This window comes from Tachypleus tridentatus, chromosome 1 (assembly GCF_004210375.1).
Source record: "Tachypleus tridentatus isolate NWPU-2018 chromosome 1, ASM421037v1, whole genome shotgun sequence".
NCBI lineage: Eukaryota > Metazoa > Arthropoda > Merostomata > Xiphosura > Limulidae > Tachypleus > Tachypleus tridentatus.
In genome coordinates, this window is record NC_134825.1 from 100,277,579 (window position 1) to 100,301,361 (window position 23,783).

General features: G+C 32.3%; 1 protein-coding gene across 8 annotated transcripts in view; it reads left to right on the top strand.

Moving 5' to 3' along the window:
- Nucleotides 1-23,783, top strand: part of LOC143256871 (N-acetylated-alpha-linked acidic dipeptidase 2-like) — a 113,742-nt gene that overhangs the window by 37,639 nt on the left and 52,320 nt on the right. For all 8 annotated transcript variants that reach the window (XR_013031592.1, XM_076514668.1, XM_076514690.1 and 5 more), the window contains 5 exons: nucleotides 7,161-7,341; nucleotides 12,070-12,160; nucleotides 19,248-19,346; nucleotides 20,178-20,263; nucleotides 23,464-23,583. Coding sequence is in view for 7 of the 8 variants with exons in the window: in XM_076514668.1 (XP_076370783.1) it covers nucleotides 7,161-7,341; nucleotides 12,070-12,160; nucleotides 19,248-19,346; nucleotides 20,178-20,263; nucleotides 23,464-23,583 (577 nt within the window). In the remaining variant the exon portion in view is untranslated. The remainder of the gene's footprint in view (nucleotides 1-7,160; nucleotides 7,342-12,069; nucleotides 12,161-19,247; nucleotides 19,347-20,177; nucleotides 20,264-23,463; nucleotides 23,584-23,783) is intronic.

Below are 23,783 nucleotides of genomic sequence, written 5' to 3' on the forward strand. Positions count from 1 at the left end.
AACTTATAACTTATTAATTAAAATATAATTCTTAGGAAGAAAAGTAGACAGAAGAAATACATGTGTATTTTATGTTGGTGATGAAGATGAATTTCCATAAATTGGTCTCAAACATATGATGGTTGTTAATTATTCTAGTACAGCCATAAACATTTGACTTTTCTAAAATGGCAATCATAGGGAATTCACAACAGGTTATTACACGAGTTTTATGTACTGAAGAAATACCAAGACATGGGGTTCAGTATGTGGTTGTATCATGTGTTTATTATTGTGTTCTTGTTACACAGTATTTGACACATCTATCTTTTCATTGTTTTCAAAAGGAACAGAGGATTGTAAAAAAATTAAAAACAAGAAGAGTATAATGTTTATATTTTTTGAATTTTGAACTATATAAGTGGGACATGTTAATTGTTGCCCTAATAATTCTTCGAGCTTAATAGTTATGTACAATTAGGTAAACTTTGTTTTGTTATACAATTTTGTTGCACAAATGAGTATAAAATTAGGCAAATTTTATAGAGTTGTTGTGCAGATTAAAAATTTGGCAAAAGACAAAAACTAACCACAAGCTTGTAAAAGTCAGTAATGCTATTAAGTTTTCCATAAAGCTTTTGCTGGTTTTCTTTTACTCTTTCAGTCATAGTATAATGGAACTCTTGCTTACATGATACTGGAAAAACTATTTCTATTACATGATGTTAAATCCCTAACTTTGCAAAATTTTTTATCTTATTTCCATGTAGATATGCAATAGGGGTAATGATTTCCCAGTTTTTCCTTCATTTTCTGTCATAGAGAACTTCATTTTTCTCCATCCTCAGGGTTCAAATATGACATCATGAATATGTCACATGCATATCTAATGCATTGCTACCATTTATATAAATATAATAATACTCTGTTGTATGTCCATGTAAATACTTCACAGTCTCAAGATGAATCTTCACAAAAAATGGTATGGATGTTCATTAGGTCTACTTTGTGTGGGATTTTATTACAATTGGCTGTTTTGATTGTTTTGTAAAATTTTGAACAAAGCTTTTCAAGAGTTATATGCATTAGCCACTCCTAATTCAGAAATGATAGAATAGAGGAAAAGCAGCTAGCTATAATAATTTGTTTTAGTTTTTAGGCTTTGTTTTATTTATTAATTTGAATTATTCATTTTTTTGTAGTTAACTGTGGTAGGATGAGTTTTAACAAGTTTGTGTTCTATGTTCTGTCTTAATGTTAATAAAAATGGACTACTGCACACTGTAAGATTGAATTTATGACAGGTACTTACCACCTCTTGCAAGATCAGCTGTTTTCATTCAGTGCTGCGATCTATATCCAAACTTTTATATATGTCACAAGCCTTCTGCTCCTCTCCTATTAGATTATTCCAGTATGTCTTTCATGTAAACCATTGTGCATCATCTCTTATCCAGTAGTACTGTAATATGTTCTTGTGATGCATGTGACTCCCTCTACACTTCTCACCGAATCTTCACTTCTCATTTGGCAGCATTTGAGTTAAGTTGTACTCTTTTATGTGCTTAATGCTTCTAGTGTGACAGTTGCTTCTATTCAAGAGTTGTTCCTTTTGACTTTATTTTATTATGTGCTAGTTCATTTTTGTCACTAGATTTCTGCACTCAAATTTTGTAAACATTTTATTTTGCTATGAATTCTGAAGTTTATGTCACCACTTTGAGAATTACACCAATGGCCAGTGTTTTTCATCAAGTGCTGATGACCTGACAATAGATCTCTGATTTTATACTTCAGCAGATTGAGTTCTACATGGATCAACCTTTGTTCCAAGACATTGTTCAGGCTCCTCAAGTAGTTGGTTGAATATATTCAGGATGACAAAGGCTTTAATTGTCTTTTTTCACCTCCTTGGTTTACTGTTTCTTTCCATTTGCATCATGAAGAATCACCTAGGCCCAGTTTGATCTTTACAGAATTTATGTTTTCGATTTGTGATGTTTTATCCCTTTCCCGTATCTCTTATTCCCCACATCTTTTCTACTTACACGAACAAACTCCCTAACCAATTTAGATTTTTCTTTTTTTCCATTTCAGGTACATGCAGATCAATTTGTCTCACCATTAAGTGAGGGGATCTGTATGCTATGTCCCCTTGAGGATTTCTGATCAGTTTGCCCTTTCTTACCTCTGTGTGAACAATCAATTGTGAGATCAGCAGTTGTTAGTTTCACTGCTATCTATCTGGGATGGTGGCTCCTGCATCATATGTCAGTCTTACCCACGGCCAATATTCTTACCTACATTTTACCTTGACTAACCTCTTACAGTATCTTTCTTCCATACATTTTCTTTCAGAAGCTCTTCACACAAATCCTGAGGATTTTTCTATTGGTACTTTTACCCTTCTCTCCTTCACTTTATCCCACATTTTGTCTTGGCTCTGATGTTACATATCTGGTTTCTTCATTTTTGGCCCTTATAGGTCAGGATGCAGTTTTGGCTTAGATAAGTTTACCCTCAACATATCTCCAGGATTTGTCTTACATCTTTTCTGAGATGTTAGGTCTTTGGCACAGTTCCAGGAACTGTCAAGCCCCAGGTGACATTGATCTTCCAGCAGTCAACTTTTGTCTTTTGCTCAATCAAAAACTCATATGCCACCTATTCTCATTTCTTGTCCTTCATCCTTCCAATACTTACATATTCCTTTTAGTCAGCATACTTATTGATTTCCATAATGGCACATCCTCCATTGCCAACAATACTGGTGACTGCCCTGTGGGTTCAGGTCCAGTGGGAGCTTGTTTAATAGATTTTCTTTGATGGCTCAGGTGAACTGGATGATCAAATGGGTGAAGTCATTCCTTCTACCCACACAATATGGTGCACAGCTCAGTCATTTACTGCTTGTGGAGTTGTGGACCTCAGTGACTGCACTAGTTCCTCTTGGTTGTTCCTGTATGAGATCCCTTCAGTAGGTGCTTAATGAATGATGGAACCTTGCTGGAGATTCTCTTTCCATGCCCATTTTCCTTCATACTTCCCTACTTTGGATGTTGAATCTATTATACTGTGCAGGTCATGTGCCAGAAGACTTTCAGTCTAGTTATGGATCATCTTTCATGCTCTTACCAAATATATCCAACAGAGTTGGAATTAAATCCTCTCCTTTTCAGGGATCTTTACTATCAGTGGAGTTTTACCCATTGGATGCCTATGCCTCAGGCTTTGGGACCAAGTTGCTTCTCTTTTGGTCACCTATATCACATCCATAGGCTTTGCCAATCAATGCCTTCAGCCAGAAATGCAACACAAATATCTTTATGTGAACTCTCCCATTGAATGATTTCTCATGTCTACTCCCTCTTTTGTCCCTTTGATTGCTCCCTATTGGCTAGCTTGATCTTAGTTTCCATAGTTACAACATCTATTCCTATTGCCACTTGTCTTTCTTCCACTTTCTCCTTCCTTTCTTCATAAACTTTAATCCCACTTTCTACATCCAAATATCCATGACTTGCATTTTCAATTCTGGCTTTCTGGTCCTTGGTGAGATGATCTAGTTTTATATGTTGAGTCACCTCCTTGTTAGCTAGTTTCAGTCAGTCATCATGGGGATTTCATGCTAACAAACCTTTTGTGGTTTGTGTGGCAGAATTTCTTATCTGGTTTTTGATTATGTCTTCATTCTCCTTGCTCTTTGGCTATTAGTCAACCTTATTCCACTCCTTCCATTTTTCCCAATACTGTTAAGATTTTTATTTTCCTTGTTCTTACCATGCTCGTGTGTTTCTCACAGGTACGTTTACTTCTCAGATGTCCTGCCCTTCTGGATTCAGACATTAATATATCTCTCCATTCCTTTACTTTACCTTTACTTGAATCACTTTTCTCATATTCCTTGTTTCTTATGCCTCTAAAAACTTATTTTCTTCCACTCTTAGCCTGTCAACATTAATGTTTGGATTTGTTTGCCATTGATGTTTCATCTACCCTTTATCAACTTAACTGTCTTCTCCTTTATCCAAATAGTTCCTTTCTACCTAATACTTCAGTAGCCTGGAAAGGTTGTTCATCCTTTTTTCCTATATATCCTATCTTTACTCTTAATCAGATATGAATAAGCTTCTTCATTATTTTGTAGCTACCTTTTGGGATACACATAACTGATCTAGCAATCCACTTTTGTTGTGATCTCCAGAGGAGTTGAATCATCACCTTGCTGGTTGACATGGCCTCCTTATACCACTTACACTACCACTGGAGTTGAGCTATCACCTTATCATCCACCAGAACAGTTGAGCTGCCATTATACTGGATGATGTGGTCTTCTGATACTGTTCACACAACCACAGAAGTTGAGCTGTGACATTATGGAGTGATGTGGCCTCATGGTTCCATTTATACAAAAACTACAAGCTTAGCCATTGAAATTGCAGTTTGTCCCTATGATTGAAGACCTCCTAACCTTGCATGGATTTTGATACCCAGTAAAGAGGTTTTAGATTAGAGTGAACCACTCACAGTTAGTCTTCACATGAGTTCAAGTGATCTATCTTTTCTCCTCAGTTACTTGGCTAATCGTGAATCATAGCTGTGGTATATGGGATTGTTATGGTTCTATCCTTGACTATTCTTCATTTTTTTCTTATGGAGATGTTATTGTTTGTGGATGGTGTCAGCCTGTGCCACATTTGTCAGAGCTGATTCCATGTGATAGATATGTTTTCAGTACCCAGACTGATAGACCAGAGATGATCTTTGTGTCATACCCAGTAATTGATGCAGAACTTAGTCCCTGACCTTTGGATTTGAGGAGAAGGTAGTATGATACTTATCTTGCCCTTGCATATATGTGTGAGTACTCTGTGAAGTGGTTTTGGATGCAGTTGACCTACTGAGAATGGTCTAACACACCCTAGCTGCTCTACACATCTCACTTTCTGACCTTATTTCTCACACATTCCACACATGGATGAAGAGTATACTTGGCTTAGAAATAGTTTGGTTGATATTTGGATCTATATTTCTAATTGTTAGGGGTATTCTTTTGGGAAGTACTTCTTCCCAGCACCAGTCCCTCCTCCTCCTCAATGTGGCATTCTAGCTAATCATGTGAGCATATTAAGAGACAATGCATGATGATTTACATGAGAGGCATATTGGAGTATAGTAATTCTGATATGGTAGAAAGGAAGGCTTGTGACATGCTCAAAGAAAAAGTTAGTATACAGAGGGCAGCACTGAATGAGATGAGCTAATCTGGTAAGAAGAACAAAGTATGTATTTGAAATACATTTTTGGTATAGGAAAATTATAACTATTGGGATAAAAAATCACAAAATAATAGTGTTCACTTTTGCATGGTACATTCTTTATTTATTAGCATCAGCAGCAATTTAATAGATTGATTTCTTTACGCGTTAGCACTAACAATAATTAAACAGATTGACTTTTCCCCTTGTTCTACTATCAGTACATTAAAATATTGATTTCTCTTTAATTGTTGCTATCAGTAGTTATTCAACAGATTTACTTCTCTGTAGTTGTTACTGCTAGCAGTAATTCAAAAGATTTGACTTCTCTTGTTTTGCAACAAGTAATAATTAAGCAGATTGTCTCTATGTTAGTACTAGCAGTAATTGAACAGATTGATTTCTCTGTAGTTCTTACTGGCAATAATTCAGTATATTGACTTCTGTACTAGCATATTAGTAACATGTTAACTTCAAGTCATTGCAACTAGCAGTAATTTAACAGATTGACTTTTCTAGCTGTTGCTACTTACAGTAATTAAACTGACTTCTCTAGTTGTTATTACTAGCAGTAACTTAATAAATTTTTTTCTCCATAATTCACAGATAGCTGATAATAAAAGACAATTACAGGTAACAAATGTACAACATTTGGCACTTGACGATAACAAAAGCTTGTCAAAACAATGTACATTTGTTACATGTAATAAAGTTTCATTCATTTTGTTTCCAAAGTTTATTATTTAAAAGTGGGTTCTTTGTCTTCAAATATAAAGCTCTTCTCCTTAGCTTTTGCTATTTGTAGAATTATTAGTTTGTTTTTGAATTTCACTTGAAACTACAGAGGGCCATCTGCAGTAGACATCCCTAATTTAGTAGTGTAAGACTAGAGGGAAAGCAGCTAGTCATCACCACTCACCACAAGCTCATGGGCTGTTCTTTTACCAACAAATGTTTGGTGTGATGGGGATTCAAATCTTTGACCCTCAGATTACGAGTCAAGTGCTCTAACCACCTGGCCATGCCAGGCCCATACTTATTGTCAGTTGTTGATTTTCAGAGGATTTTGATAGATTTAGTTTTAGTTGTTAGTACCAAGAAGAATGCAATAGATTTAGTTGTTGCCATTAAAAATAATTAATCAGGTTGACTTTTTTTTTTCTTTGTTGTTGCTAATAAATATTCAGTAGATAAGTTTTCTTTGGATGATGGTAATAGTTGGAATTTAGTAAATAAAACTTACATGTTAATTTTCTGAAAACAACAAATTTAGTAGGTAAATATGTCCCTTTGGTTGATTGCTTATATGAGTAATTTGGTAAAGATGTTCCGTTAGTTGTTTGGTAATATCAAGAACTCAGTAGATTAAATCCTATATGTATATATATATTTGTTTGTGTGTGTGTGTGTAATTAGTGGTATGAATTTATTGGATAAATATTTCTTTTGAAATGTTGTTTCTAACAGAAATTTAGTACAAAAGGTGTATGTGTGTTAAAAGATAGTTGTGGGAGGAATGTAGAGGATTTAAAGAAAGTTTTTATAGATACTCAAAGTAAAAGGAATTCTCCACATAAAGATTTTTCTTGTCAATACTTTTCCAAAGATATCTGTTTCATTAGGAATTTGCTAATTATAAGTACTCTTCAAAAAAATTTGATTTTTAAACAAAAATAAAACTCTTTCTTGATTAGGAGAAACCTGCTTGAAGTACAAATGTATTCTAAAGACAGCTGGTCTTAGCTTGCATGGTGTACTATTTTCATTGGTAAATTAACATAGGAATTTATTGTGGCACCATTTTATAGTGGATTTGTGTGTTTCATATACATCCTCTGATATTTGATATTGTGTTTTCACAGTTGGGAATTTTTTGAAAATGTTAATTTTTCACAAACTAATTTAGAGCTTTGGAAACTGTAGATTGCTCTTGCAGAGAAGTATGGAGCTGTAGCAGCAGTCTTGTATCCTGATCCACATGATGTTGTCCCACCAGGAACCAACATTTTTCCAGATGGTTTAGGACTTCCTGGTGATGGTATTGTTAGAGGGAACTTGAAAACTTATCCTGGTGATCCCCAAACACCCATACTGCCATCTAGTGGTAACCTATATCTCATTTCTAACCATAATATTGTCATCAGAATGTTTTATAGTAATAAAAAATAATAGTTTTTGTGTTTTAATAACAGAAGAATATCTCAGTCAATCATCATGAAATGTAATAAATTTGTACACAGCTATTTTGAAATTGTAGTATGCCTAATTAAAGTTTCATGAAGCCTAAAACAATCTGATTTTAGGAATGCTATTATAAAAAGTTACACTAAGTGTATAAGTATTGAATATTGATGATTATGTAATATTTAATAAATGACATCAGTCTAATAATTTTTAACCAAAGACAGGAAAAGGTGTAATGCAGTAAATGCGAAATGTTGTGTAACCATAAAGATCTGAAAGATTTGCTGTGAAAGAATCTAGCTTTTAATGCTTAAAAGTATCTTACATAAAATTCTCAATTTCAGAATGTACTTACTTTGGCTGAAGCTTGAAATCAGTGTGCATCTACTTTTAAAATAAGAAAACAGTTGGATGTTAAATAAATTATTGATCAGGACTGGCTTATTACTTCAAAATATTAGACTGCTTTTGATTAAAAATTGAACTGTTTCTGTATTTAACTGATTAACCCTCTCTCTACAGACACCTTTTTCTGTGCATACTACAAAGATTCGCATGAGTTACATTCAAAATGTAAACTACATTTGTTTTATGGTATAATAATAAATATAACATAAGAACATAAATAATAATCTGTTTTAATTGTACATAGTTTTTAAGATTTTACGTTTATAAGGCAGTATAAAAAAATTCTAGAATTTCCTCTAGTGTGCAAATTGTGACATTTGTACTTGAGACATCTCCTATTTCTTAATTTATTTATTCCTCTCTAAATAATAAGAAATTTAATGTAAATTATTCATTAATATCAAAATCCTCACTCAGATAAAGGATGATTTTTATATCCTTCAATCTTGTGGTTACAGGGCCATGAAATAGAAAATCATATCTTTTTTTTTTCACAAATTGCAAATATTTCTCTTTGACATTCAATATGTTATTTATAACCAATAGAAAGCCAAGGTTTTCAACTATCAGTAAATTAAATACTAAATTATTTAGTGCTGTACTACCATTAGTATTGAAGGGTAGGGCTAAGTATAACCAACAGTCGACAGCAAAAAAGAAAAAAAAAATATAAGAGTAGGTACTTTTTTTGTTTTTCCTTCATATTCTTTATTTATTATAAAAGTAACTAGAATATAAAATAAGAAACATTTTATTTTATTTAAGTAAATGATAATATTTTTTTCATAAGATATACACACAAGTAATTTGTGTAAACTATAATTTTGATAGTATAAATGAATTGTATATTTGTCAAGTGATTTACAACATATAATGATGCAAATAGTGTTTAGACAGGGTTCAGAGGGCAGTAAAACAGTAAAATTTAAGTATAAACAAATGTATACTGTTACAAGTTTAAACAAGGATAAACAAATTTGGTATCATATTAAAATCTGAAGTCATTTTAGAAAGAAAAAAGGGTAATTTAAATTTTTTGGCGGTTATGAGGTGAGGTAAGTTGCCAATCATTGTATAAAGTTAGGGTAGAAAAAATAACAGATGAACTATAAATTTTTATGGAAATTTTTTAAAAATTTATTTAGGAGGTTTTTTAGAGATTATGCAAATAAAAGTTGAGATTTTTAGATGAATAAAATGTGAAAATCACTTTGCATTTAGATCAGAATATAGAAATAGTATATATATTTATTAGTAAAAATACTTTATTACAAAATCTGGTTTTTGATGTACAAAAGACTTGTAATGTCTACTAAAAATCTGCTACCAAATTTTATGAAGGTACAAAGAAGTTTGTTAAAAGTTATATTGTGGAAACTAAAATGAGTGCAAGATGGTTGTGAAGTCAGTTGATTTGACTGATTTTGTAGTGAGATAGTTAAGATGATCATGTCTGGAAAAGACTCCAGTACCTCATCTAGACACATAGAATGCCAGAACAGATTTTGTATTTTCTGTTAAAGCAGACTAAGTAAAGAAATGTTAATTGCAGATGCTCCAGTTATGCCTTGGACACTAGTCTTTTAGTTATGTGTAGATCTTTAAAGTCCATTAGTATAAAATGTGATATAGCTTTAATATAACTGTTCTAGGAACAGAGATATAGTGAAATGTTGAAGAATATTAGTAAGACTTTTTCTATATAAAATTGCTAACAGAATAACAGAAATCTTGTTAATAGTTTCAGGAATTGACTTAACAATGTCCATCTCACTTTGAAATCAGCAAAATAAAATGTCAAAAGAATTATTATAATTAATATCAATAAAATTTAAACTGATGTGATGTTTAAAGTGAAACTACCTGATCTAAATTAAAAAAAAGTTCTAAACACAAGAGGAAATATTCTTTAATGTTTTGTTTTTCAAAAGTTACCTCAAAAGAAAAGTTCAGAAAATTCGTAAAAAATTATAAGAAAACTACATCAGATCTCATGAATTTTTTTTAAAGCTGAAAGTAGTTACTATTTAATATGTTTATCATAACATTTCTGCAGTTTGATTAAGTAATGAAATAAAATTAATTGAATACCAGTGACACCCTTCTGTTCAAGAAATGTTTTATACCAAAATGCTATAGTGCTCATGGGATTACATAGACACAACACATGACCATGCTGAGAGTCAGTCACAGACCAGATATCTTACTGTTTGAGAAGAGTTGCTCAAAAGTTAGCAGTGGTTTCTTTTGACTAGCTGTCTTTCCTCTAATCAGTCAGTTCAAAATTAGTGACAGCTATTACAGATAGCTCTGGTGTAGTTTTGAGGGAATAACTGAAACAAGTTGTTATCCTCAAGCCTAACATCATGTGCATATTATAGAATAAGTTTATGTAAGCTGTTTGTTCCTTACATTTCTTCACTTAACTCTTCACTTTCAATTTAATTTTTTCCATTATTTGTGAAACTTACATTATCAAAATTGTTGTTTAATCTGATTTGTTTACTTCTGAGAAGGTAATATGTTTAATGCTTTACAGGCTGAGGTTCTGTATAAGGCATGTTTTATATTTGTATTAATAATTCATAAAATGTTACAAATCCTGAAAGTAGGTTTCAAATGCATGAAATGATATCTATGATACCTTTTAAAACATACATTTGATTTTTTAGCCAACTTATGGCTTATAATACAACCAAAACCACTACATAATGTAGCAGCTATTTACCCTAAGTATTTCTTGTATAATGGTTGAGCTGATAATCAGTGTTGATATTTATACTTCATAGAGCCTAGGCAGTCTAGGCTATTTTATTGAAAGAAATTGTAGAATAAAAATTGTCTAAAGTATTAGAACTGACATTGGTAGATAGTTTTTATCTCATTGTATTTTATACTTAAAACTTATAAAAAGGCCTACTTTTAATAATATGTTCAGCATCTTCAAAAAGACAAAGTCATATATGTTGAATGAGTTTAGGGTATAATCATAGCATTGAATTCTGGCTTAGCCTTGGTCTCATTTTGAAAGCTAAAGACAATTATTTTATTAACATAAATTAATATGCAGAAAACTTTTGATAGCATACAAATAAAGAATATCATAAATAATTGACAGCAAAAGTGCTATATCACTTTCTCATGCATCACTCAACCAACTTGAGGCATTATAGTAAATTTGAAATTCTTGTTCATTTAGGTAAGGAAGGAAGCTGTATGAGAAATGGGTTGCAAGAAAGAAATAAAATAATCTCAATTTTTTTATGATATATTTATTATTTAACAAATTACAGGAACAAGAAAGTTATAAAAGAAATGTACAAATCTATTCTTGAAATCACCAATAACAAAAACTTGTTTTTAAATTTTATTTGAGCTAAAAATAAGATACAAAGTTCTTAAAAGTCTATACATTTCCAGCTTTGTTTCATCTATTGACAAGTAGTATTTGTGTAAGGAGAAACGATGATAATTTCCACCATCTGATGTAAACATTAAAAATGATTTAAAAAATTGAAATTTAGAGCTAGAATTTCATTTCTTAGTTATTTTATCTAAAACAAATGTTATTAAAGCTTTATTCAGATAAAACTAATTTTCAATACTTCTGTTAGAATTTTATTTTAGAGGATATTTGTGGGAATCTGTCTCCAAGAACTTGGTTGTGAAACCTATTCCAATGTATCAGTGTCAACCTTAAACATGAGGAAAGAAAACCTCATGCTCGTCCAAACATTTGTTATCATAGTTGTTTATTCCTGTAAAATAACTGTTAAGCATCTAATTCAACCTAAATTATAAAATATTTCTTCAGAATCTTCTATTATTGCTCTGTTTGTTAGAAGACTATGCTGTGTGATCCAGTTAGCATGCTGGATAAATATCTGCACTTGTTAAGAACAGGGTTGCAGGTGACTGATTTTGAAACTTTGATAACATTCAGGTATTATGAAATCATTGTAAAAGAAGTTAGGAGTATAGTTAAAGTTTTAGGTACTTCAGTACCAATAATTTACACCAGTAATACAGGACTGCAGAACTAATAGTAGCAAAATACCCATAAAACACTTATTTTATGCTATAATATAAAGCTATAATATAATATAAAGTAAAGTAGTGCAAAATGTGTTAAAAGTGCTACAAACTGCTGATGATCTGTGAAGTTGTATAATAATTAAGTAATAATTGTAGTCTGTTGCATTATGAAAAATTTAACCTGTTTCTGTTTTCACATTTTCAGAGGATATGTACCGCCTTCCTACAGGAAAGATATCAATGGCCTCCATTCCTGCTCAGGTTATCAGCTATGATGATGCTTGGAAAATCTTAATGTGGGTGCTTTCATTATTAACTCTGTTAACAGTGTGTTTGATTCTTTTGATGTAGTTCATGTAATACCAGTGAACACTAACTTGTGAACTTAGTTTTTTATGAAACTTATTTTGTTAGTGTACTTGGAAAGTAAAGTAGGATAATAATTGATGAATGGTTCACTTTCAGTTTTTTTTGTTGTTCTATTAAGACTCATAATTAATTTGGTCTAATGCCATCAAAATAGCTATGTAAATAAATAAAGGGATCTCAAAAATATTTTTTTTTGTTCCATATATATGTATAGGTTTCTGCATATTTGGCATAAATTAATTTTATACTGTGCAGCAAGATGAAAGGAAATGGATTTCAATGGAAGGGATAATCACTGAAAAGATAGTCTTTTTCTTTAATACAGAATGGTGCAGCAGTTAATAATCACCTTGGGAAACACACTAAACATGACAGAAAACTAACAGGTGTGTGTTTATGTGTTTTCTTATAGCAAAGCCACATCAGGCTATCTGCTGAGCTCACCAAGGGGAATCAAACCCCTGATTTTAGAGTTGTAAATCCGTAGACATACCGCTGTACTAATGGGGGGCACCAGATATGTTCCAAAACTAAATACATTGGTGAACAGTATATTAAAAATCTGTGTTTTAACATACATATTAGAGTTTTTAAAAGTTTGTGAAATTCTTCTCTTTGTTTTGCTTATCAAAGCAAATACATCTAGTAAGCCTGATGAAAAAACCATACCAAAATCCAATTGTGGTATGTAGCTGCTTGAAAAGTTTTCATTGGAATTGAATCTGTTTCAAACATAGATTACATCTGACTAGCTGAGTAGATTGGCAATGAAATGTCCAAAAATTAATCATAAGATTTGATATGTTTGATAATCTTATTGAACCTATCAAAATCCTGTTAACAATAAAGAACAAAAATTGTTTGACAGTTTGTGCTTTGATCAAGTTTGATTTTAAAACATGGATAAAATTAATCAAAAATGAAGGAAAAGCTTTAATGGAAATTTGAAAATGGTAAATTTCTGGTCATTTTTCAGAACAGGAGAGTCTGGTATGTGTCCAAATAGTAAAGATATTTGTTTGTTAGGATGCATCATACTGTAATACAGAATAATATTTGTTTTTCCTTTGTTTAGCATGTTCTCTCGTTTCATTATATTTTAAATAACAAAATACAGTAAAACCTGTTTAAGACAGAATTGCAAGGGACAGTAAAATTTCCAGCTTAGACAGTGAACATGCAATTCGTTGATTATATATAATTTTTGACCGGAATGTTTGACTCAAGGGAAGTAAGACATTTGTGAATAAAGTTATTATACTGTCTGTGCTATATTTATTAGAATAAGAACAAAAATAGACATTCAAAATATACACAAGTACAAAAAATCTTAAATTTATTTGAAGAAAGTGTCCAATTTTAACAGTTTCCTTTTTTTAATGGGCTTTCTCATGTTGTTAAAACAAAATGCCAATTCTACGGCCTTTTCATGAAGTTTATTTTCCCCCTTCATTTTTGTATACAATTTGATAGCATTAATATAACTTAACACATGCTACGAAGTAGGAATTTCTATTTCTTTACTACCTTTTCCATTTTGTTCATTTTCTGACTCTCTCACATGGTTATCATATTGTGATTCTATTATAGATTTTAAATCAATTTCATCAGTTTCTGTTAAAACATTCTTGTCAAAATTCACAAAACCTTCCACGTTCACAGAATCATCTGCATCAGTCTTCTCAATTAGAGTTTGGATTTTACTAGAATTTTCATAACAAACAACTTTAAAAAAAATGAGGATATTTAGTGGTTTTTTTTTTTTAAATGAGAGTATTATGTAAATTTTCCCTAAATTTTAAAATTAGGGAAGATAGAAATTTATTTTTTTCATGAGAATTATTTGAGAGTAAAATTTTTCATTTAAAAGACAAATATATTTCTACAAATCATTAATCTAATTTAATTGCAAAAATAATGATGGTAGAAAAAGAACAATATATTTAACCAATACTTGTCCGAGAATTTATTGATGTTTAAACAAATTATTAATTAAACAAGACTTTATTGATGTTTAAACAAATTATTAATTAAACAAGAATTTATTAATATTTAAAGAAATTATTAATTGAATAAAAAAATTATTGTTTAATTTTATCCACCTTACTCATTTTCTAATCCTACTTGTTGATAGATGAGGTAGGTGAAAGATAATTTTCTGTCCGTGTCATGCAGGTTCTGCCATAAGAGAAATTTTAAGATAATGCTGCAAAATTTTGATATTTCTGGCTTGTACAGGTTTCTTTCCTATGTAGTTTCCAGCTTTCATGGATTTTACTGTATAATGTGCCAGTATTTTGTCCACAGAAGCAACTGATATTTTATCAAATGAAACAACATTAAATATAATTTTCAGTATTCCAGAATTACACTTGTGTTTTTTTAACTTTTCATCCATTCTCACTGTGGTTACTAAGAAGTTGTGATGTGAAATTTGATATTAATTACAGTGTGATACTGTTGGCAAAATGTGGGTTACTTTTAATTTTATGTATAATAACTTTTTGTATTTGTGGCAGGTGTACTTGCTTCCAAAATATATGATTTTGTTTAATATTAGCTATGTCTAAATTATAACATTCTGTATTTCATGACATGCAGTCATCCAATTATAATTACAAATTATGCTGTAACTTTTTTATTGTTATAGATGACATTTGTTCAAGACTGTAATAATGTGACTTTGTCCAATGGAAATTGAACAAGCACAGAAACTAGTTTTATACATAATTAGATTTTAGGTAACTCTCTACAATCACATACACTCTTGAAACATGAACTGTTCAGATGTTGAATAACTTGGGAAATTGAACATATTACTGAAGCAAGAAAAGTATTTTAATTACTTTAAATAACTTTTGTATTTATTGACTAGCAAGTGTTTTATTTGATTGAAGAAATATATTTGTTTATAGGTGCATTATATTGCTAAAGTGTTGGTGTGATACATTCTAGTCAACAGTAGTCCTAACACAATTGAATTTACAAAGGGTGCTACCATACCTAGTTAGTTTTGTATTACACCTTGATATACCCACTGTTACAAGAAATTACATGCTGCTTGATGTCATACAGATTTTAGCTTATAAGTTGCTTATCATAGCTATGAATGTAAGGTCTTAACTGTCATGGTATTTTGAGTTATAAAGCTGGGTTGAAGGACAAAGGAAAACAGCAGTGTAGTGTGAATTGCAACTTTTGGTTTGAGAACAGTCTGATGGGTATGATCAAGTCATTGAAGTTACGAAAAGTAGCAGGAAAGGTACAGTACCATCATGTGGTTGTGTTTACAATTGGAGTTATTCTGTTGATAACAGTAAAAACAATTTCGAATCCCTTGGCATATTGTGACATTTTATATGTTGCACTGCTTACAGTGATGGATTTTTACTGAGGGTTAATTATATTTATCAAGTCATTGAAATTACGAAAAGTAACAGGAAAGGTACAGTACCATCATGTGGTTATGTTTACAATCAGAGTTATTCTGTTGATAACAGTAAAAACAATTTCGAATCCCTTGGCATATTGTGACATTTTATATGTTGCACAGCTTACAGTGATGGATTTCTACTGAGGGTTAATTATATTTTGCGTCAATAAAGTCCTAGATTCCGTTGTGCCCCAGAAGTAAATTTCTCCATTATTGATTATACTAGTCTAATGACCATAATTAATGGTTGAATAACACTGTTGTTCAACAAAATGTGTATCATAAATCTGTCTTGTGACAAGCATTTCACAGATCCTTCACTGGATGTCATCAGCTTCCAAGAACACATTTAAACAGAAAAAAGGTACTTGACGTGTATTTGGTCTTATAGGATTTCTGTTATTCAGTTTCATCAGCCATCTTTCTCATGAGTACAGTCATTAATTTTAAATGGTAAGTGGAAATTTGAAAACCTTTAGCTTATGAATTTTTGTCAATTTCAAGTCCTTGTTTGCTGTACTGTTAAACCAGTGAACATGTTTTGCTTCACTGCTAAGGATTTTGGGATTAGAGCAGTTTTTTTTTTTTTTCAGTTGTAGTGGCATTGTTTCAAGTTAATTTGAAATGTACTTTCTGAGCATTTTTTGTTATTATAAACATGATTATGTTTGTGCTTTAATACTTTTATGGAGAATATTAAATTTCTCTAGTTATATTGCTGTGTTCTTTAACTGTGCTTAATTTAAAAAATATTGTTTCTTGTGGTGGTATTGTAGGGCTAAATTGTCAGGTACTTGCTGTGAACAAAATATAAATGAAAGTTAACGTTACCCACAATACCATGATCAAAACTTGCAGAAACATACTTGAAGCAAAATCCCACCTCTTTCAGCATAATAATATACTTTTCATGCATGTTTGAGAATCTTAAGTGAGTTTACTGGAGGTATTAAAAAGGTTACAATATGTAATTGTATTGTAAAAAAGCCATTCTAAAACATGATTTTTTCCAACTATAAATTTTTAAAGAGTTTTGTGTTTTTATTAGAGACATTAAGAGCAGTGTGACATATCAAGATTATCAAACAGGTAAGTAATGTTGAATGCAGAGATGCTTGGCTGGTTAACAGCATCACCGAGGGATGAGGAAACTAAACTAGAAAGAAGTAAATAGTTTGACATTGCTTGTTATAACTACTTGTGTTATTATCAGTTACATATTGTGCCTTCACACTAACTGAAAGTTTCAAAACAGTCAAGGGATTTGTGTTATTTTTGAGCTCTGCTTTCATGGGGAGTTAGTTGTCAGACCATTGTTATTTTAAATAGCTCTGTAATGTTGGTGCTCATTTTATATGTTGTTTAAGATTTCTTTGGCACAATTATTATATAAATCATATAGTCTGCAGTTGGATTATTGAACACCATACAGTTGTGATTCTAGGTTTGTGGTATCAGGTGATTTGCTCTAACTAAACTCATTTTATGGTGAGAATGAATTATTTAATACATTTTATAGGGCATGGCATAACCTGGTGGTTAAGACATTTAATTCACAGTTTGTGGGTCATGGGATTGATCTGCATCACCAACCATGCTCGTCCAATCAGCATGTGGTGGGTCCATCCAACTGTTTATTGAAAAAAGAGTAGCCCAAGAGTTGGCAGGGATGGTGTTGATTAGCTCCCTTTTTTATTATATCTATCATTTCAAAATTAAGGCTGGCTAGCTCAGATAGCAAAATTTAAGAAACAAATATTTGTTTTGATTTTAGGACAAAGTAGGTTATTCTGAAAAATTAAATATTTCATTACACTGCTGATTCCATTATCAGTTTTTAAAAGAATTATACAATCACTCACAACTATCATAAAGAAATTAAGAATTTTCTGTTCTTCATTTGTTAATTACAAATTAAGTTTATAGTTTGAGTTATAATAAAATGGAGTCTTAAAATATTAAATTTTAAAGTCTCTGTAATGCATATGTTATTGTTTAGTTTCATGCAACCCCAAAAACTTTTAATAGTACGAAACTCTATGTGAAACTTTAATCCATGATGACAAGAAAACCCACTTGTAGAGAAAAATATATCTGTAAAAATGGCTGATATGGGTGGAGAAAGCTCTATGTAGAAGAGCGAACAACGTTTCGACCTTCTTTGGTCATTGTGTTCCCAATATGGCTTATGATTGGAGTCACTTCTGTGGTGAATTTTAATGTGCTCTGAAGGATCCTCAAAGTTTAATCCTTTGTGATTTTTTGTGACAAACTAGATTGTATGCAGGTTTCAAGATTATTTATTCAGAAATCTGTATCTTTCACTTGGGTTTAGATTTCTAGTAAATGTGCTATTGGATTTAATAATGCCCATAAAATTTCAGTATAATTGCTCTATTTATTACTTCCATCTGATATTATTTTGACTGTTTTTGGTGTTTTGTTTTTTTCTTCTTTTTCAATAATTGCCTGAACCTAAATGGTTTAGAAATTGGGATTATTGGTTAAAAGGAATTCTATTACATCTGTTTTCTACCAGGATAAATAATGTTTTCTAGAAGTAAGTAAGTAAGTGAGGTACTCTGATACTAATAATGTAATTGTCAAGGATCAGATTCTGACATAAATTATCTGTAGAAATCATGAAATTCAGACAGCAATGGGAAAATGAACCCAGCTGTTTGATAAAATATGAAATTATTCATATATAAAACAAAGCAGAATGGAAGTTATGTTGTATCCCACAGTCCTAGCTTACCTAAATTGGCAATTATCCTCAGCATATATTTCAAGATAAGTAAACTTCCTACTTTGTACTAAATCAAACAGGTCTGTTTACCAATCCTGGACTTGAGTGTAACTTATACTCCAGAGTAGCAGTAACATAGAAACAGCCAAACAAAGTAACCAAATAACCTTTGTCCAAGTTAGAAGATTAAAATAATTGTGAGAAGATTCATGTATTTACATTTGAAACATTTTCAAATGCACTTTTAATGTTCCTGGAAAAAGATATTTTTTTTTGTAGTTGAGAAAATGTTAAATATTTCTTTTCCATCACTAGTAACACCCACTAAAGGTCCTATACAATTATGAATGCTTTTCACCTTTTTACTTTTTTTCTAGTAGGAGTATCTCTTATGAAAATATGTTTTGGCAATTATTATTAAGAACTTGAAAATTTATATTTGTACACTTAAGTACATTGAATCCAACCTTGCAGGTTGAATGCTCTGTAAGAAAGGCTTCTAAGCAACAGACATGTGAAGGAGCAGTCAGAGTAATATTCTTTACAGACTCCTCTAAATATTATAGTTCTAGTTTTGGTTTATATATATAATATGATTATGGCATACCAAAATTTGGATGGTAGGTTCAACTGAAAATGTGCTTCCAGTGAGTGTGTTGTAATGTAAGAAGTGGGTGTGTTAAAGATCAGTAGTAATTACGTGTATTTCAGTAAAACTTTTAAAATGGCTTATTTTATTATTCTCTTTTTTATTGTACTTTTACTATGTATATATATTATTTATTTATTTTGTCTTTATAAGATGTTCTAGTTTGTTGTGTTTTTTATTTAGTGACATAGGAGGGCCTGCTGCTCCTGAAAGGTGGAAAGGTAATTTGGTGAATGTTTCTTATAACATTGGGCCTGGTTTTGATGAAGCATCAGGTGCTAGGTTAGTGCTATATTTAAAAGTTTGCAATTCAAAGATAAAATTTTAACACACTAAAGAAATTCTGTAAACTTGTACTTGGTAACAAAGCGAATTATCTTAAGTGGGAAATAACAAACAAATTGAGAACAACTTTCTTGGAAATAGATACAAGAAAATCATGAATTGAAACTAAAAATAAAATGTAAAATGAAAGATGTTGGTACTTATGCAGAAGTAGTTTAAAAAGTAACTTATAGCTAAGCTTTGAGTAACTGCCAAACATGCAATGAAATAGTGTTTATTCACTGGCTGTTTTGCCCTAGAAATACTGAGAAGTTAGTAAGTATGTAAATGGCTTTCTTAATATATTTTTCTAAATTATTTGTACACTTAATTCTTTGTGAATTTATGACTTTTTTGTTTCAATGACACTAATTAAATACAAGTCACATACAGAAATATAAACAAAAATAACATCAGTATTACCATTAGTCCTACTGATTATTGTTAAATTCCCTGTGTTCCATATAGGAAATGAAGATTCCACCCATCAACCAATTGTTTGTTGTTTAGTTCTATACACTGTTTTTTAACAGACAATTGAAATCTGTGTAGGACAAAAAGGGTGGTATCATATTACATGAATTAAAAACGTATATTTGTCCTGCATGTTTTGGCAGTCCTGGTGTGCCACAAATATCATCTAAAGGGAATCAAAATGTTTTTAATTTCTACAATATGTTATGGCTCTTTTTATTGTTGTATATTAACTTACATTACCTAATATATGATATTTTTTCTATATATACTTCTGGGTATTAGGCTTATTCATTTGTATCGACTTTGTTACAGTATAGTGAAAGTTCAGACCTTCAATGAACTACGAGAAAGAGAAATCCATAATGTTATTGCTACCATACCTGGTAAAACTGAACCTGGTAAGTAAAGGTCTAACTTTGCAAAATTGAATTGTTGAAGTGCCATAACATTGTTGTTCTAACAAACCAATAAAGTGAAAAAAATAAAAGGGTTAGTTTGAAGCCTGCTCATTTTCTGTTTTTATTGCTCACAGTATTTAGAAACTTTACTCATTCTTAGTTTGTTTAACTACAAGAAACTAATACAGGATTTTACATTCTTGCCACTTGGGGAATCTAAAATATTAAAATTGTAGGTTTTTTGAGAAATCATAAATTCAGCTCTGTTCAAGTAAAAATTCTTTATAATATTTTTAATTTCACTAGGCTAACTCATTGTTTCATTATAAAATGTGAGGCATTATTTATCATGTTGTGGATATTCTGAGAAAGCATTAATTCCTAGCACGTGAGCATTGTTGGTAATATTTACTCTGAAATGATGTTGAAACTTCCCATTACATTGTTTGTTACAATTCTAACGTTGTAATATCATATAACATTTTTTTTTTAAATTCAATTTAAGTAAGATAAATGTTTTTTGATAGATTGTTCAGGCAGAGTATTCACAATGAAACTTTGTAGAATGGACAGCAACTGCCTGTTGTGGAGACACAAGTGTAGAGGATGACATTTCAAAAGTCTTCTGCCTTTCATCTTCAAGTCAGTGTGTGTGTGTGTGTGAGAGAGAGAGAGAGAGACCTTGGTAGGTATTTTGGTTAAATTATTCTTTCGTTCTGTCGAACGAAAAATAACCAGGGGCGGTCAGAAACTACTGTTTCTCTTCACCCCACACAAGGCAAGAATAAATTAGTTACCTGATTACGGAGCGAGTGATATGGACAGGAGTGGCATGTTAGTTATTCATACAACACGATGGTCACGAATGACCTAGAAGTAGATAGTGTGTTTAATTTAATTGAGGGGCATCAGGAAAAGCTGAGAAGAGATCCAGCCGGGCCAGAGAGACGACGAAGAAAGATGAGGAAGGTTCAGCAGAACATCCACAAGCGTCCGAGGAATGATGTTTAAGAATGTTGACTTGGAGAGAGCCGAGAGATGCAAACACAGTGCGCCGACATGATTAGGTCTCATGACTTATATGTATTAGCTATTAAACACTTAAAAATTTTGGATATACAAAAATTTGGATACTAATTTAAAATTTAGATATCAAAATAACGTACCTCTTTTCAGGGCTGGGATCTATAGATCCTATGAAACAGAACTTTTGCTGTGGGGGGAAACGGGAGTACCCCGAGAAAACCCACTTTCACGGCCAGGGCGCCGAATGTAGGCCCTGATCGTGCCCAGAAGAAGAGCTGTAGGGAAAGAAATTATATAGATTAAGAACAATTGACATACATATGATTACAAAGCAAATGATAATAACAGAACACAAAACGCATAGGTGGTAGCTTGGATGTATTTTGAACTAAAATGGCGACTCTTCCAAAGAGCAACACGGGTTATCCAAGACTAATGGGTCGAATTGTCGGTCAAGCCAGGGAATACGATTGGTGAACGGCGACTCTTCTAAAGAGCAACACGGATTATCCGAGTTGAATGGGACGAGTGGTTGGTCAAGCCAGTGAGAATGATTAGGGAATGGACTTAACTTCGAATCAAGAAAAGCAGCCTTCCTGCTTGCTCTCGTGATGCGCGCCTATCGTCAGGATACTGGGTATTTTGATTAATCATGTCTGTCTTAGTTTGAGAAACTGCTTCTGCTGTTGGGATATTGTCAGTCATGGTAGAAGACTCGCTAGTTTTTGGTACTTCATCGATGGTTTGTGTGCCCTGGGATATTTTATTAACGAAATCCGTTTGGGTATACTTTTCAGTTGATTGATTTACAGGTGGCGGGGTGGCTGTGGGCATAGTGGATATTCCGCTAGGCTGTGGTGCAGGTGTAGGTTGCTTAGGAGTTTTGGGTTGAGTTGGATGGCGTCGGGGGCGTTCGGCACTGAAGTGGAATATATGGTAGTAGCATCCGTTTTGTAGGATGGTATCGGCAATACGTTTGCTGGGTGTTACAATCTTCATGAACTTAGTAGCTTGACGGGAGGATTTTGAATAAATTCGGTGCACGGCGTATAACACTGACTGGGTTTGGATTTCCACGGCGCATTTAATTTCACTCGGTTGGATGGAATGATGTACTCCTTTAAGGAAGACTGTGAATAAGCTAGTAGGGCTTTTCGTGGGTGCACAACTAATAATCATAGGGGAGTTCCATGGCGAACAGAGGTAGGACAAGTCTTCAGGCGTAGACGGCTGGAGAAGGATTCCCCCTCAGCGGAGAATATGCGTTCTAGACGGATCAATGGAAGCGCCAGGCTTAGCCTGTGCAATAAATGTGGCAACTTGAAGAGGCGAAAGGTGAGGCGGTAGACTGTCGACGATTACCGGCGGGACAGTTGGCGGGAACGGCACAGCAGGACATGGAAATGACAGCGTCATTATAGCAAGAGAAATGTAAAAACACGTCTGACTAGCACAGAGTCAAAGCTGGGAATCAATAGCAAGTGTGTGTGTGTAGGTGTTGTCGGTCTTTTATAGTGTCCTGGTGGATTGTGGAGTGTGTGTTATGATTGGTTGGATTATCACTGTTTCTGATGGAGGAGAGACTTCCTGTAGATTTAACCAATGGCAGCCACAGGTTACTTACTTCTAATCTGGAATCTCTGTTTAGTGAAGGTTTAATAGTGTTAATATAAAATGATTCTTTGATTTTTCTTGCCTTCTAAAATTTGTCTGTGTCGATGATTCTAGTTTTCTCCCAGTTTATTCTGTGTCCAGTTGATGTTGTGTGCTCTGCAGTGGCTGAATTTTGTGTTTTCATGAGTCTTGTGCTATCTTTATGTTCTTTTATTCTTGTCACAAGTTTTCTTCCCATTTCTTCAATGTATGTATCATTGCAGGAATATGGAATTTCATAGATGATGTTTTTGAGATTTTCTTTGGTAGGTTACTGTTTGTATTTTATCAGAATGGACCTTAATGTATTATAGGATTTCCACTGAACTTCTATGTTGATTTTGTTGGCTATGCATTTGAGTTTTTCACTGACATGTTGTATGTATGGCAGGTAAATGGTGGTAACTTTCTGATCTTTCTGTTGTGGTCTTCTTCAAGGAGTTTTTGATGAAGGAGGTGGTGTAAAGTATTACACAGTTACTAATTTTTTCAAACATTACATGAATTGTTATTATTTTTAGATCGATATGTTATTGTTGGGAGTCACCATGATTCATGGAGTTATGGCACTAGTGATCCTGGAATAGGTACTGCTGTATTAATGGAACTGGCAAGATCATTTGGACATATGAGGAAACAAGGTTAGTTTTATTATTTTTCTTACAACATCCAACATAATAATAAGATAAAGAAAGAAGGGTTAGTAATATGGGTATTTTACCTGGAAGAAGCAGTGGTTTGAATCCTTTTTTTTTTTTGTAAATTATCACCTGCTCAGGATACTGAAAAAAAAACTTGGGTTACCTTTTTAATGTTCCTGGGATTAATTTGGAACTTAATG